This window comes from Pyrus communis, chromosome 3, assembly GCF_041283825.1.
Source record: "Pyrus communis isolate YQ-2024b chromosome 3, ASM4128382v1, whole genome shotgun sequence".
Classification (NCBI taxonomy): domain Eukaryota; kingdom Viridiplantae; phylum Streptophyta; class Magnoliopsida; order Rosales; family Rosaceae; genus Pyrus; species Pyrus communis.
The window spans coordinates 5183102-5197437 of record NC_142567.1 but is presented as its reverse complement, the minus strand read 5'-3'; the positions used below and the strand labels follow the sequence as shown (position 1 = coordinate 5197437).

Genomic DNA, 14336 nt, shown 5'->3' with positions numbered 1-14336 from the left:
CCCAAAGACAATTCAACACTTGCCAAACAATTAAATGCACAGAGAAAAACAAAACCAAAATAAAACTTTGGAATTCGAAATGAGTAATGCTATTCATACCATGTTTTTGTATCACATTTTCATACCACCTTACGTGGCATTTGATGTGGACAACTACATCATTTGAATTAAACAGATTTTCAAATTTAGTTCATTATTTAATAAACTAATAATTAAGAAAAACTAGTTAATTAAATGATGATTGTGATATACGAGAAGTCTTTCTCCTTCTTTTCCTTGGGTTTTGCAAATTTTTCAAATGATATGGTTGTCCACATCAGATGCCACCTAAGGTGGTATAGAAATGTGGTATAAAAACATGGTATGAATAGCATTATTGAGTTCCTTTACAGAGTAATGGTATTCATACCATGTTTTTATATCACATTTCTATACCACCTTAGGTGTTATCTGATGTGAACAGCCACATCATTTGAAAAATTTGCAAAACCCAAGGAAATGAAGGAGAAATACTCCTTGTATATCACAATCATCATTTAATTAACTAATTTTTCTTAATTATTAGTTTATTAAATAATGAACTAAATTTAAAAATCTGATTAATTCAAATGATGTGGCTGTCCACATCAAATATCATCTAAGGTGGTATGAAAATATGATGCAAAAACATGGTAAGAATAACATTACTCTTCTTTACATCCAGTTACTCTTGGGACTTGGGATGCCATATACAACTTGGTGGGTACTCATAATTATTTTTGAAAATCATCAAGTGTGGCTTAAGTTTTGGAAGAAGCTAAACAAAATAATTAAAAAATGCATAACAGAAAGGTCAGTAGTGATCGTTGTGACTTATAAATTGTTGGGTGCTCTCTTTGTTAGCATGTAAAACCATAATTGAAATCCCGTTATTCCATCATCTTTTATAAAACTATTATTTGCATATATGATTTATGAAAATAATTTAGTATACTTTGTACAATATAAAATATCGAAATGAAATAAGGTTGATGGCTTATTAGGCAAAAGCATTAAATAATAATTGGAATGACACTTGGAAAAGCCAAATATTTCGATCTTTCATTTGGCCTTGCAATGTTCACATCATAAGCAGAAAACAAAGAACCCTTGAAACCTTTCATGCATACACAAGGTTCAAATAATATTTTTTGTTAAGCCAATGTCTTTATGTGTTTTATGGTACAATCCAATCTCTCGTCTAACTTTGCTACAACGAAAATGAGATGAATGAGAGTCAATCCCGAATGTCATAACTGATTCATGAGGAGTGAAATTATTTAGAAAATGTGAAATTCCTTCATAACTTGATTCTGCTCGCTTTTTTTTTTTTTTTTTTTCCTTCCATTCCATAGGGAAGCATTTTTATTTAGGAAAACTAATGAAAATATATTGAAAATCCTGAGTTTTAAACAAAATAAAGGGTAAAGTGAATAGTACCATGATTGACTTTTTAGTGTAAAAATGTGGTTTTTCGTTAAAATGAGCAGTACCGGAAGCTTTTCGTTAAAGTTTTCGTTTTATTTTGGAGTAGGATTTTCTCTCCTATTCTCATCTCCTTCCCTCCTCTCCTCTCACACTTTGTTCTTACCTTATTGTCTCTATAAAAAAAAATTAATATAAAATATTGACATGATTTATTCGTAATTGTTCAAGTAAAAGGGAAGGTAAGGAAGGGGAGAGAAGAAGATTAGCTAACATTATCCAATAGGCACTGGTCCTTGAGGAGAGGAAGTAGCTTTTTTGCGGTTGGTGCTTGACGGTGTGATGATTCCTTGTCCACTCCCCCACTCTATTTCGTTTCAAGATCTGTAATATTAGCAGTAAAGCAAAACCAACTATAGCATTTTCCTCACACTTTTCTCACATATATATTATCACGTATCCAGCATGAGAGTGTTGACCCTAAAAAGGTACAAACAGAGAGAGAGAGAGAGAGAGAGAGAGAGAGAGAGAGAGAGAGGTAGAGAGAGGACCCCTTCTTTCTGTTTGTTTTCTTAAATACGGATCTCTTCGAAAACAAGCTTGCAGAAGAGAGAAAGCAATTCTGACAATCTAACGCTACCATGATGTGGATTGTGGGGGAGTGGAGTGGGTTTAAGAAAGATCGAACACCTTAGATTCATCTCTCTCTCTCTCTCTCTCTCTCGTGAAAACAATGTGGGGTGTGTGTGTGAGAGAGAGAGAGACGTAAGATAGATACGTTCCCGTCGGTATAGTCACGTGGGATCCACTTTCACGTATAGTCTAAAAGTGCTTCTTTCTCCTCTCCAACCCTCTGAAAAAATATTGCCCCATGTGCTCAGCTTCATCACCGTCTGCTGGCACTCTCTCTCTCTCTCTAAGTTTCATTTGTACACCCCCAATCAAACAAAACGTATCCATTCCCATGTCCACCAAGCTCACATTTTAATCGCCTCTCTCCCTCTCTCTCTCCCCCTCTCTCTCACTCTCTCTCTAACACAATGGACTCCAGAACTCGCCTTGACCATGTTCTCTTTCAACTCACTCCAACCAGGACAAGGTACATAAAAGACCCAATCTTTCGTGTAGTTTGATGTTGTTTCATGCAATGAAACAGTTTACATTCTCTGGGTTTCTGCTAAAGGTTAGTTTTTTGTGTGTTAAAAGATGTGAACTGGTGATATTTGCTGCTGGTGGTAGTGCAAACGAGAAATTGGCTTCAGGGCTTCTAGAACCATTTCTTGGTCACTTGAAATGCGCCAAGGATCAGATTTCCAAAGGAGGGTACTCCATCATTCTTCGTCCTTCGGACTCCGGTGCCTCCTGGTTCACCAAAGCCACTTTGCAGAGGTAATTTTGTAAAAATGTATGTGTTTTTCTAATTATCTAGCATAATTGAGCGATAATTTTCTAAATTTGATCACCAAGTTTGGATCTGGGTTTGTGATAAATTCGAATGAAGAATTGGTTTAATTATAAAATAAACACTTATATTTGTAATTGAGATGACCAAAGTGGTAACATTGAAGTTGGAGAGTTCAGGTGGCTTTTAGATTTGACGTAATCGTGTAAAGTTCTGATCTTTAGGACGTTATGTCTTGCGGATGAAGCGCGAAATAGTTTTCATTGTTGACAGATTGAGTAATTGGTGTGATGTTATTGGTGTGAATGCAACAGGTTTGTGAAATTTGTTAGCACGCCAGAAGTTCTTGAGAGATTTATGACTATTGAGAGGGAGATTTTGCAAATTGAGAATTCAATTCAATCGAGTGAACTAGCCGAATCAGAAGGTGCGTTTCGGAGATCCTTCGTATTATTTACTCTGTTATTGTATATTCTTCAATTCATTTACCTGCTGATTACATTTACTGTATCTACAGCATTCTCAATTTGTTGAATTATTCTAGCATCAAAATCAATGATTAAACACTATTTTCTATCATGGGAAAGATTGCGAGTTATTGCTCTTTAGGATACTAACGGTGATGTGCTGCATGAGCAATAGTGTTTTAGGAAAATCTTCCCCAGATACTAGGGATTGTATGTCCTTAAAGATAACAAAATATCGACTCTTGTTGAACCCTTAAGCATGCTTTAATCTCTCCGGTAAGGCTGCTCCGCTGTGACATAGAGGTCGTAAGTAGAAATAGGACAAATCGTCTCACAGGAGTAAGCATCTGATCCAACCCGGACCGTGCAATGGTGGGAGGCTTGTGCATGGGCGCCCTTTGTCCTTGTCAATTTAACGGCTACAGTTGAGAAAATTTGTCTTCTAACTTTTGGTTTCTCAAATGTCGACCGCAGATGGGAATCAAAATAAGTCGACTGCAATCAAGGTATGCATCATTCGGCAATTGTATATGTGTAAAAGTACCGATTTGTTTCCTTTTGGAGCTCTTGCAATTATAATGAACCGTTTTGTTGTGTTGTGATGGTGTTTTAGTCAAACAGTGAATCCAATGGAGCCCTTGATGCTGTGCCAGAAGAAAATTCCAAGTAAGTAATCTGGATTTTCAAAAGTTCATATGTGATTATTATACTGCTTGGTTAGAACAAATTGCATTTTCATGCATTGATTATTCAGCTTTTGGTGTTGAACAGGATTCGTCTTCAACGTGTTTTGGAAACCCGGAAGGTAGTACTATGCAAAGAGCAAGCGATGGCTTATGCTCGTGCTTTAGTTGCTGGATTTGAACTGGACTACATAGACGATCTTATATCTTTTGCTGATACTTTTGGAGCTACACGTTTAAGGTATGAAATGTTGACTTGACTCACCTGTCACCGATTTGCACAAGTTTTTTGAAGGCTTTTATCCTCATTCCAAAATTAATGCGATCCAATTCTATTTTTCTTTTATCGAAACTGTTTTTCTTCATTTCTCTCATTTGGAGGTTCGGCGTTTTATTTTCAGGGAGGCGTGCATTAATTTCATAAATCTATACAAGCAAAAGAACGAAGATAGACTTTGGATGGAAGAAATAGCAGCAATGCAGGCACTCGCTCAGCCACAACTGCCGTACTTGGGAACATCAGGAATAATTCTTGCCGGAGAAGATAACGACCCCCATCAGAATCTCATGATAAATGTTAACCAAAGTATTCTCTCTGTTGGGAAGAATAGCTCATTAGACACATCAGCGTCGGAGTCAACAAGTCATGGAAGTTTGGACGCGAACCAAGGTATGGTTAAACACCCATGAGTCTTTCCCGTTTCTGCCTATAATTTGGCTGTGATCTACGCTGCCCAAAAACTTCTGTTGCAACTTTATATTAGATAACTCATCCATGACATGGTTTAAAAATCACAATCTACGGATATTTCAATGATCATCTTCTTTTTCATTTCACATCTGAACAATCTTAGAGAGAAGTCAATAATATTAATAGAAGGAAAGAAACTCAGCTTCCATCTCCAACGTCTTCTTGTCTTGTGCAGATAATAGCTTGCCAACATCGGTTAAGATGTCATCAATGGATGGGAAGGCACAAGTACCAAACCCATGGCCAAACCAGCCTCCTCAGTACATGCACAATTTCCAAGGTCCTGTGTATCCACAAGTGCACCCGTATCAAGGTTACCTTTTTCCTGGTATGCAGGTTCCGCCATATTATCCAGGGAATATGAAATGGCCTCCGAATGGGGAAGAATCTGGCCCTATTTTTGATCAGGAATCTGATGGACGGAGGAATCGTAAATCTCATAGGAATAAAAAGAAACATTCTCAAGAAAAAGTACTAGAAACTTCAGACCAAGATGGATCCGGTGACAACACTGGCTCCAGTTATGAGAGTGAATCTGATGATCAGATGCATAAGCAAAGGCATGGGAGAAAGTCCTCGAGAAGGGTGGTTATCCGAAATATCAATTACATAACCTCTAAGAGGGATGGAGAAACAGGAAGTACGTCTGAGGGAAATTCATCCGACGAGGATGGATTTGTTGATGGCAAATCCATTAAACAGCAGGTAGAGGAAGCTGTTGGGTCATTTGAGAAGAAACATAAATCAACCTATCGTCATAAAAAACAAGGTGGAGGCAAGTTCCGTGGTGCTGTGGATGATTCAAATAGTGGTGTTGCAAGTACTTATGAGGGAGAAAAACAAAATGAAAACTGGAATGCTTTCCAAGACCTTCTCATGAGGGACAAGGATGAAAGTTCCTTTGCTATAGAACCACACAATGTACAGATTGAGGAGAAATATTTTTCAAGTAAGAACTCTGGTGAAGGAAAAGTGACTAAGCAACGAGCAGATTCAAGTGAATTTTTTGTGGTGACAGAGAGGGATTCAATTAATGAGAGTAAACCACGTGTCCAATACTTCGAAGGTGATAAGAATGTTGGCCGGATTACCAAGAAAGAAGATAGCACATATGAGGATGTATTATTTTCACGGAGAACTGAAGAATCCGGGAACAAATCCCGTGATACTTTATCTGATTGTGTCAATGAATCATACATAACCAAATGTTCTAAAGAAGGGGATTGGTTCATGAACAAACAAACAGATATATCAGCAAATAGGGATGTCAATAATGATCAGAAATTGTTTGATGGTGTTGATGCAATTCATGCGGAGAGAAATAAGAGAGATGTTCTAGGGGATGACTCTTTCATGGTTCAAGACCGATCACTAGTTGATCAATCTGATTCTCAGTTCAGGACAGATATAAGCTTCGTCCCAGAGATCAGTGGAGCTACTCAAGATGAATATGGTATGCAAGAAACTTCAAGTGATAAACCTGAAGCGTATAGTGTTCATGAACCAGATGACCTTTACATGATGCTTGACCGTGGATTAGCTATGGAGCATGCTGTGGCACCATGGTCTCCTGAAATGGATTATGAAACTATTGCTTCATCATTTGAGGCTACTAAGAAGAATCCTGGCACTGAAGCAAGTGATTCCGATGAAGTTAAGCAGCCTTCTGATAGTAAGGGAAGGAATGATAAAAATAGTGGAATTCCTGGACAAAAAGCCAGGTCTAAAGTTGTAAATGGATCTTTGGCGAAAAGCAAGTCTGATGTCATGTCAAGAAGCAAGAAACCTGCTCCTGTAAGCAAAAGCACAGTCCACAAGAGCAAATCTGAAATGGTATGTACTGAAAGAAACTCCCTTTATAAGGTTTTCTAGGATAGTTTTAAAGAGTTAGTACTCATATCACTGACTGTATCTGATATTTACTATTTCTTTAAAAGATTTTTCGCCCCTTTTCCCGTCAATTTATTAGAAACTTATTATTTGGTGGCTTCATTATGCAGTTGAACTTTCTGTTATGTGTGTTATGTGTTTCCCAAATCAAATGGCTTAGATGTCTTGAGACTTGATTTTTGTTCATTGCTACTAACACTCTCCCTCTCCCTTCCTTTTCCTTTTTGCTGGTTCATTGACTTTCTTTTCCAATATTTATTAGGAAAAAGAGCGGAGAAAGAGAATGGAGGAGTTACTGATTCAACGCCAGAAGAGAATTGCTGAAAGGAGTGGTTCTAATACAGCAATATCTAAGAAGGCCCCAATGGACAATAAAACTACCAAAATCTCCATGACTAACTCGAAGAATGAGACTAAGAAATCAGATAAGCCTGTCATGCGGAATTCCACCATTGAACGCCTTGCAACCGCACGAGTAACTGAAAAGTTAACTCCAACTTTGCCAAGTGCTGGCCAACCCAAAACACAGAACATCAAGGCAAATGGTGTGGTTGCAAGTGCCTCATCACAGAAGGTAGCTGCTGCAGTGAATAAGAAACCCACTCCAAACAAAGCCAAACCCTTGGGTGCAAAAGAGGACCTGAAGAAATCAAATCAATTAATTTCATCTGACTCTAATGTCCAGGAAAAGGTTTGCATAGAATCCACAGAAGCACTGCCGGTTAAGTCAGCAGCTGCGGTTGTAACTCAATCCACCCGTTCCATCAATCATTTGGAAGAGAAAAAAGAAATCCATGGTACATCTTCAGTTGAAAAGAATGAGGGAAATTTGATGTTACAAAGAGAGGCCTTGGAGAACGGTAGCTGCAACGGGTATTCTCCCAATTTGGTTTCATCTGTACCTTTTGAAGAGAAGGCTCAAAAACTGAATCAGTTTACAGGTGATGTTGAAGAGTTGCCTAAAGAATTTCCAGTTCTAAGTGAAGACAAGAGAAATTATATCCCGGAAATGAGTGTATCTCCTCCTATTCTGGGATCACCTAAGAAAGCTTTGATTGTTTCAGCTGTGAACAATGAAGAAACTGGTGCAAAAACTAAGAATTTACCAATTTCTGAGATCTCTGAGATAGAAATCTCTACTCCACCAAGTGATGAAACACTCGCGGAACTCCACTCCAGGAGGAAGTGGAACAGCGATGAGAACTCTCCTAAAGCTGCCAAAGGGTTTAAGAAGCTTCTATTGTTTGGGCGGAAGAGCCGAAACACTCCTGTCAATTGATATTTGTGGAACTAAGATAATTCATTGCTCGTAGCTTTTGTTTCCAGCATGTCATAATACTTTTCCATTGGTTTTTTGGGTTGTTCGTGTCCAAAAGGGATGGACCGACCAATTGAATTGCTTGATAATGCAGCTGATGCATTCTTTATGGCTGTCAAATGCAATAGCCTCACCGCTCTCGTATCCAATAAGGCTTCCGGGTGTTGCTGCCACACAAGGAGAGCACTGTAAGTTATGTAATTTTTTTTTTTGTATATCCTAGGAAGATAGAAAGATAGCCATCTGTTTATTTGATATAGCTTGTGCATTTGAATTGATAGACAATACGAGCTATTTTCTGCATCTCTTGTAATATTCTCTTATATCAAATCTGTTTGTTTGTGTAAGAACAGACATCTTTGCACCTTTGTTAATCAGCAAGTATATAATGTTTGTGATGTCACTGATCCACACAGGCTGAACTTGCCGATCTACTAGTTTAGAATAGCCGTTCAATTCGTCTTGGAATAAGAATTCGTAAGATGTATCTGTCGTTACATGATTCAACATCATAGACATGGTCGAACTGCTTTTGGTTAGATTTGTCATGGAGGCCTTGACAGTTCTGAACTAAACCAATTAGAATTCTCCTGTCTGTACAAGTAAAATGTGCATAGAAGAATGAGTTGTTGGAATCCTAAGAGTTTAAGTAAAAATATACTCAATTCGGTAACAATACGTTCATAAAGTACTATGCAAGCATCATTCACCGTAAACGAAATCAGCAGATTAACCCCATTGCTGCATCCTTCTCAAGATAATTAGAAAACTGAAAAGTTTTTACGATGCCTATACTCTGCCTTGAGACACTTAAGTTTGGCTACTAGATCATCATATTCCGGAAGCTTGGGGTGGACATGGCTGGAGCAAGGAGACGTTCCCTGCGCCATTTTATGTCCATCAACCGGACCAGCGAAAGAATGGCGACTCTTCACCAACATCTTGGAGCGATCTTTGTTCACAGCATCCCCATTTGTACTTTTTCTAGGTGTAGTAGTCATGGCATGTGTCCTAGGGTTTGCATTTCCGTCCCGTAAGTTGATATCATTTTTCTTGATTTTGTTTAAGCCAACTGAACCAGCAGTTGTGTTTGAGCCATTTTGAAAATGGGATAGCGTGGCCAGTGAAAGCTTACCGTTCGACAGCGAACAACGTATCCCAGAACCCTTCTCTGTTTCCGATTTCGGAATTTGTATTTGAATTCCATCAGCTTTCTGCTCATCCTTGAAATCTCTGTCTGCAAAGCTATAGTTCTGTGCCATCAGGAAAAGCACTTTTAGGAAGTTCGTTAAATTGACATTTCAAATATATTAGGTTCAAACCACAAGTAGGACTAAACGTTATTGTGCAAGGTTATAAACTTCCGATGTGAGGTTCTATTAACAATGTCGTCGATAAAGTGGTCATTAAATGTGATACAAATAACATTTGTGCGCACCTGGCGTGTTGTGCCTTGGCTATCCTGAAGAGCCAGCTGGACATTGGTGTTCTTCATTATATCACCTATTAAATATTGTTTCACATCATCCGGAATCAGAGTTATGCATAGTTTCTCCTTCAACTGAGAATTCACAAGATTCCCATGACGTAATTCGACACTGATAACGTCGAGTTCCCATCCGTATTGCTCTTTGAACAGGCCACGCAACAGACGTAGCTCTGGCAGTTCACCACATCTTGAGGCAGCAAATATTAAACTTGCAACTGCTTCTCCAATAGCACCAGGCAAGTCCTGCACTGCCCTGCAGAATTTATTGGTTTGTTAAATTTTATTTTGTATAAGCTTTATCGGGGAAGGGAATTTATTGCTTTTAACAAACTGAGTTACAAATCCCTTGATACTTACCTGTTATTGTACACATGAACAATACTGGTAGTAATGCAATTGCAGAAATGGGCAATTTGATCATATGCAGCCAATAAGCACTGGTCCTTGTGGAGTTTCTCAACCTGGACATAAGAACAAAAGGGGTGGTCAAAAGTTGTCCTTTAAAGAGACTTGAAACCAAATTAACGCCTTTTGGGTGGTTGTTAAAACTAAGGGGTGGTAAAAGCACTTCCTATTGCGTTTGGCAAAAAAAAAGAAAAAAGAAAATTTAAAGGTGTCCGAACAGTAGAAGTATTTTTTTTTTAAGAAACACGTGTCAAACTTATTACCATAAATGCTTCTTACAGAAGCAATTTTAGATGAGTCTCAAGATCCACGATGTATCATTCAACAACAAAAAGGTCTATCAGTAACTAGAAGTGCATTACTTTGTACACATATCATATGACAAGAAAGAAAGTTATGAGAAATATATCTCCCGTTGTACCAAAGTATCTGTAGACATCGAAATTTCAGTAAAACAAATGTTCACCCAACGCATTAAAGTTTTGACGTGTCAAGGCATACATGGCATACGCCACGTGTCGTACAAATTGTACACATGGCATGTGACTCAACAAAATAGGAAGAAATACCCTTGGATGATTAAACAAGGTTTTTCTTCTCAATTTGGGCAATGACAAGGTAAGCACACTTCAATCCATTACGGATCAAAGCAAGTTTTTCTCATTTGGACAATGACAAAGCATACACATTTCAAGTTTAAAATGGTATTAAGTGGGAAATTAGGCCATAAGTTACACCACTTCAAGTTTAAAATGGTATTAAGTGGGAAATTAGGCCATAAGTTACACCACTTCAATTTCAATATTGCATTAAGTGGGAAAATTAGGCAATGGTGCTTGGAAAGGAAAAAAATATTTTGTGGTGGTGATTCATTCTCAAAGCCTATAAATAGGCTTCTCCATCAAGGTATCAAGCATCAAGGAATTCACAAATACATTTCTCTACTCCCAAATTGGAAGAGAATTCCCCAAATCCTTGAAGCTTTGAAACTCCAAAGCTTCCAACCATCCAAATTCCCAAGAATTCCGAAGGATCAAGAAAGCACTCTTCGTTCTTCGTCAAATCCTCCTTCAAGATCAAGCCCCAATGGCCCTTGAAGAACTCCCACCAACTCAAGATCAAGCCCCGACGGCCCCTTGAAGAAAGTGTTCATCATTCATCATCCGTTCATCCTAAGATCAAGCCCCAACGGCCCTTTGGATCAACAACCTCAACAAACCCATACACCCATTCTTCAAGATCAAGCCCAACGCCCCTTGAAGATCCGTTCAACAACTGTTCATCCAAGATCAAGCCCCGACGGTCCTTGGATCAACAAACAAATCCACACATCTATTCTTCAAGATCAAGCCCAAAAGCCCTTGAAGAAAACCAACTGTTCATTCAAGATCAAGCCTCGACGGCCCTTGAAGAAAACCAACCGTTCTTCAAGATCAAGCCCAAAAGCCCTTGAATATCCGCTCATCCATCAACATTCAAGATCAAGCCCCGAAGGCCCTTGAAGAAACTTACAACTGTTCATCCAAGATCAAGCCTCGACGGCCCTTGGATCAACAAATCTAGATCTTACGGAGATAGAATCAGAGGACCAAATTTAAGAGAGATCGTAACCCCAAAAATCATAAACACAAAAATATTATTTTGTACACGTTATTCTGGTTTCTTGTTTCAAGGAATCTTCCGTGTTCACAGTATCTCTCTCATACCACAAGAGTCGGGTCAAAACCCAAGTGGCCCAAATTGATTTCTTTTAAAAAAAACATGGGTAAACGATGGGAAAAAAAAAAACACAATTAGGTAGTGCAGTCCTTGATTAGCAAGAGATTAAATTACCCTAGGTAAAGCTTGCTCTAGCTGTCCATTTCGGAGAAGCAGAGAGATGTCAACACGTGCCTGCCTCACAATAGCATCTCTCCTATTCTTTTGGATGGTTAAATGCTTCTGCACTTGCGTAACCAGGCTCTTGCTGCAATACAAGCATGCACCATTTGTCACCTCGGCACAGCCATATTTGAGTTTGATGTAAATCTTTTATTTTTAAACAATAGGAGACTAGAAATCGAACGTGACATCTCTTCTAACATTTGACAGTAATACCATTAGAGAGATGTTCTTAGTTGTGTAACCAAAATTTGATAACCCTGTGCATATCAAGGTCAATGTGGCACAATACTTTAAAATACGTATAAAATCGTATCTAAGCAGGGCCGCATGTTTACAATTAACAAAGTCTCGACCAATAATATGCAGTAACCCGATTTCGAAGAAAATAACTATAAGCATTTACATCATTGTAAAACAAATAATAATCATTTACACCATCACTGATGATCGGTATATAAAACGTAAAGGATTGCAGTACTTAGACTTAACCAAGTTGGCTACAACGATGTGCTCATTCCGCACCCAAGTGCCAATTTCCTCTCAGTAGTTTATAGAAATTAGTGTAAAATATAGTTTGTAACAAACAAACAAAACAATAATAATAAAACTTAAAGGGTCAAGAAAGATTGTTTTACCATTTGGACACTTTTCTCCATCTTGAAGCCTTGGTCCATATAATTGCAGCTCTGAGTGCACCATACCACATTGTTTTCTTGATTTTGCTTTGTCCTCCTACAAAATGGCTTTCTCACTTGTGCACTAAAATTTGTTATCCAAAGAAGAAGAAGAAAATGAAAAAATTTAGAGACTATTTTGGCTTTGGCAATGTGATGGGAGAGGAAAGTTTTGGCCTTCGGTACTCATTAGGGCAGTATTTATATCTCAACTTATTAGCAGATACTAATTTTCTCAAGTAAAAAGTAAACCATCTTTTGTATTAGGAAGGTGATCTTATAACTAAAAGGGTATAAAATTAATTCAGTTTTATTCTCCAAGATTTTTATGCCATTTCAGAAATATCTCCTTGGTTATACAAAAATCATTTACGAACATCGTCAGCCAGAAAGTTGTAATCTTTTGAGAATTTTTTACCACATGATTCGATAGTTTTCTTAGGAAATGAATTGGTGCATGCATTTAGGTATATATTACATAAGATTTGTTCATAAAATATCGTAAGAATATGTTATACTAGCCGTCTGATTAGTCCTTGTATTTAAGTTCACTTTTATTTCTTTCTTTTTATTTCTCATTTTCTATAGAAGCTATTACGATTTGTGTATGGTATGCGTACAACGTAATTTGCAAATAGACAGGTTCCAAAAATAGTGAAAAGTGGCGGTTCTCTAAATGATAGTAAGTTGTATAAGAGGATAAGATGCACAAAAGTTACCTAATTTGTTAACGGTGAATTTGTGTTTCTTTTAATACAAACGATATTTATAATAATTTATGCTAAGGGGATGAGAGGGTTTGAACCCGGATGAAGCATTTGGTTCTTGAAAACGAGCGAGTTTGCAGTATAAGATTCTACATGCTTGTTTATATTGTTTTTTTTTTTTGGGTCAAAGCTTGTTTATATTGTTATATAACCCTTTTTGTCTCTCATACTTTTAACTCTAGTGAAGCCACTTTTGTACCACCCTATATCCTTTAAATTAATGATTAATTATTTTTGTGGCCTCTGTGGTGACCCCGCTCTTTGAACGGTGAAAGAGCTTGTTAATTAAACACAAGCAGTGCTTAAAATATTGATATAGGTGGAAATATCGATATGCAAATTAATAGATATATATCGATATCAATATCGGTTGCTCTTCGACGAATTATGAAAATTTACAATGGGAGGAGAATATCAACTCATTCAGATTTTAGTCAAAATTAAAGAAAATTTTCTCATAAAGAGTTGAAAAGATTGAAATATGTAATTGGTTCCAACAATATTTCTATAGTGAATTGATGAACATTGTCGATATTCGTTGATTTTTCCAAATCTCATCGATATGGGGTGAAGTTTGCATTTCACCTACTTTCCATATTCATCCTTAATTTTTTGGATATTTCAACAAAAATATCGTCAATTTTGTAAATAATTTAAACATTAAATACAAGTAGTGATTCCCATTATTCTTCCATTAAAAGAAGAGTTAAAGTTATGATTTCAATCAAATCTAAATAGTCTTGAACTTTTTTTTTTCTTAAAAAAACCAAAAAAAAAAGAAAAAAAGAAAAAAAGGTCTTGAACATTAGTCATACGAGTTTGTGGAGTTTATTCGCTATAACTACTCAAAGTTGGGAATGATTTAGGGTTTGACGGGAAAACGCTCCAATGAACTACAATACTCATATATTTTATTTAATCATTTCATTATCCAATAACTTGGAAAGCAATTTCATGTAACAACAGCTTGTATATTTGTGTCACATATGAAGCGGCAAATTCTCTGTTGGAATGCTTCAAGCTTCCAGGGAAAATATTAACAAGTTGAGGAGCCATGGGCATATAAGCATGGTCAAATTATGCTTCCTCCACTACCATCTTGTCGCACAACAAAATCTATTGCTCGATTTATCTTTGACAAAAAAGAACGATCGTCCCCAACA

The 14336-nt window shown here is 37.3% G+C and overlaps 2 protein-coding genes across 2 annotated transcripts; one reads left to right on the top strand and one right to left on the bottom strand.

The window, feature by feature from the left end:
- The first annotated feature begins 1746 nt into the window (after window positions 1-1746).
- Window positions 1747-8352, top strand: LOC137716369 (COP1-interacting protein 7). The gene is made up of 9 exons (XM_068455813.2): window positions 1747-2542; window positions 2650-2832; window positions 3160-3272; window positions 3787-3818; window positions 3926-3978; window positions 4084-4236; window positions 4397-4665; window positions 4922-6579; window positions 6899-8352. Exons 1-9 carry the CDS (start codon window positions 2484-2486, stop codon window positions 7913-7915), a joined length of 3537 nt encoding a protein of 1178 aa, XP_068311914.2. The 5' UTR covers window positions 1747-2483; the 3' UTR covers window positions 7916-8352.
- A 363-nt stretch (window positions 8353-8715) lies between these two features.
- On the bottom strand, window positions 8716-12438 carry LOC137714537 (uncharacterized). The gene is made up of 5 exons (XM_068453731.2): window positions 12368-12438; window positions 11682-11814; window positions 9801-9904; window positions 9393-9696; window positions 8716-9207 (listed from the first exon to the last, which is right to left on the bottom strand). Exons 1-5 carry the CDS (start codon window positions 12436-12438, stop codon window positions 8716-8718), a joined length of 1104 nt encoding a protein of 367 aa, XP_068309832.2.
- Between the last annotated feature and the right edge of the window lie 1898 nt (window positions 12439-14336).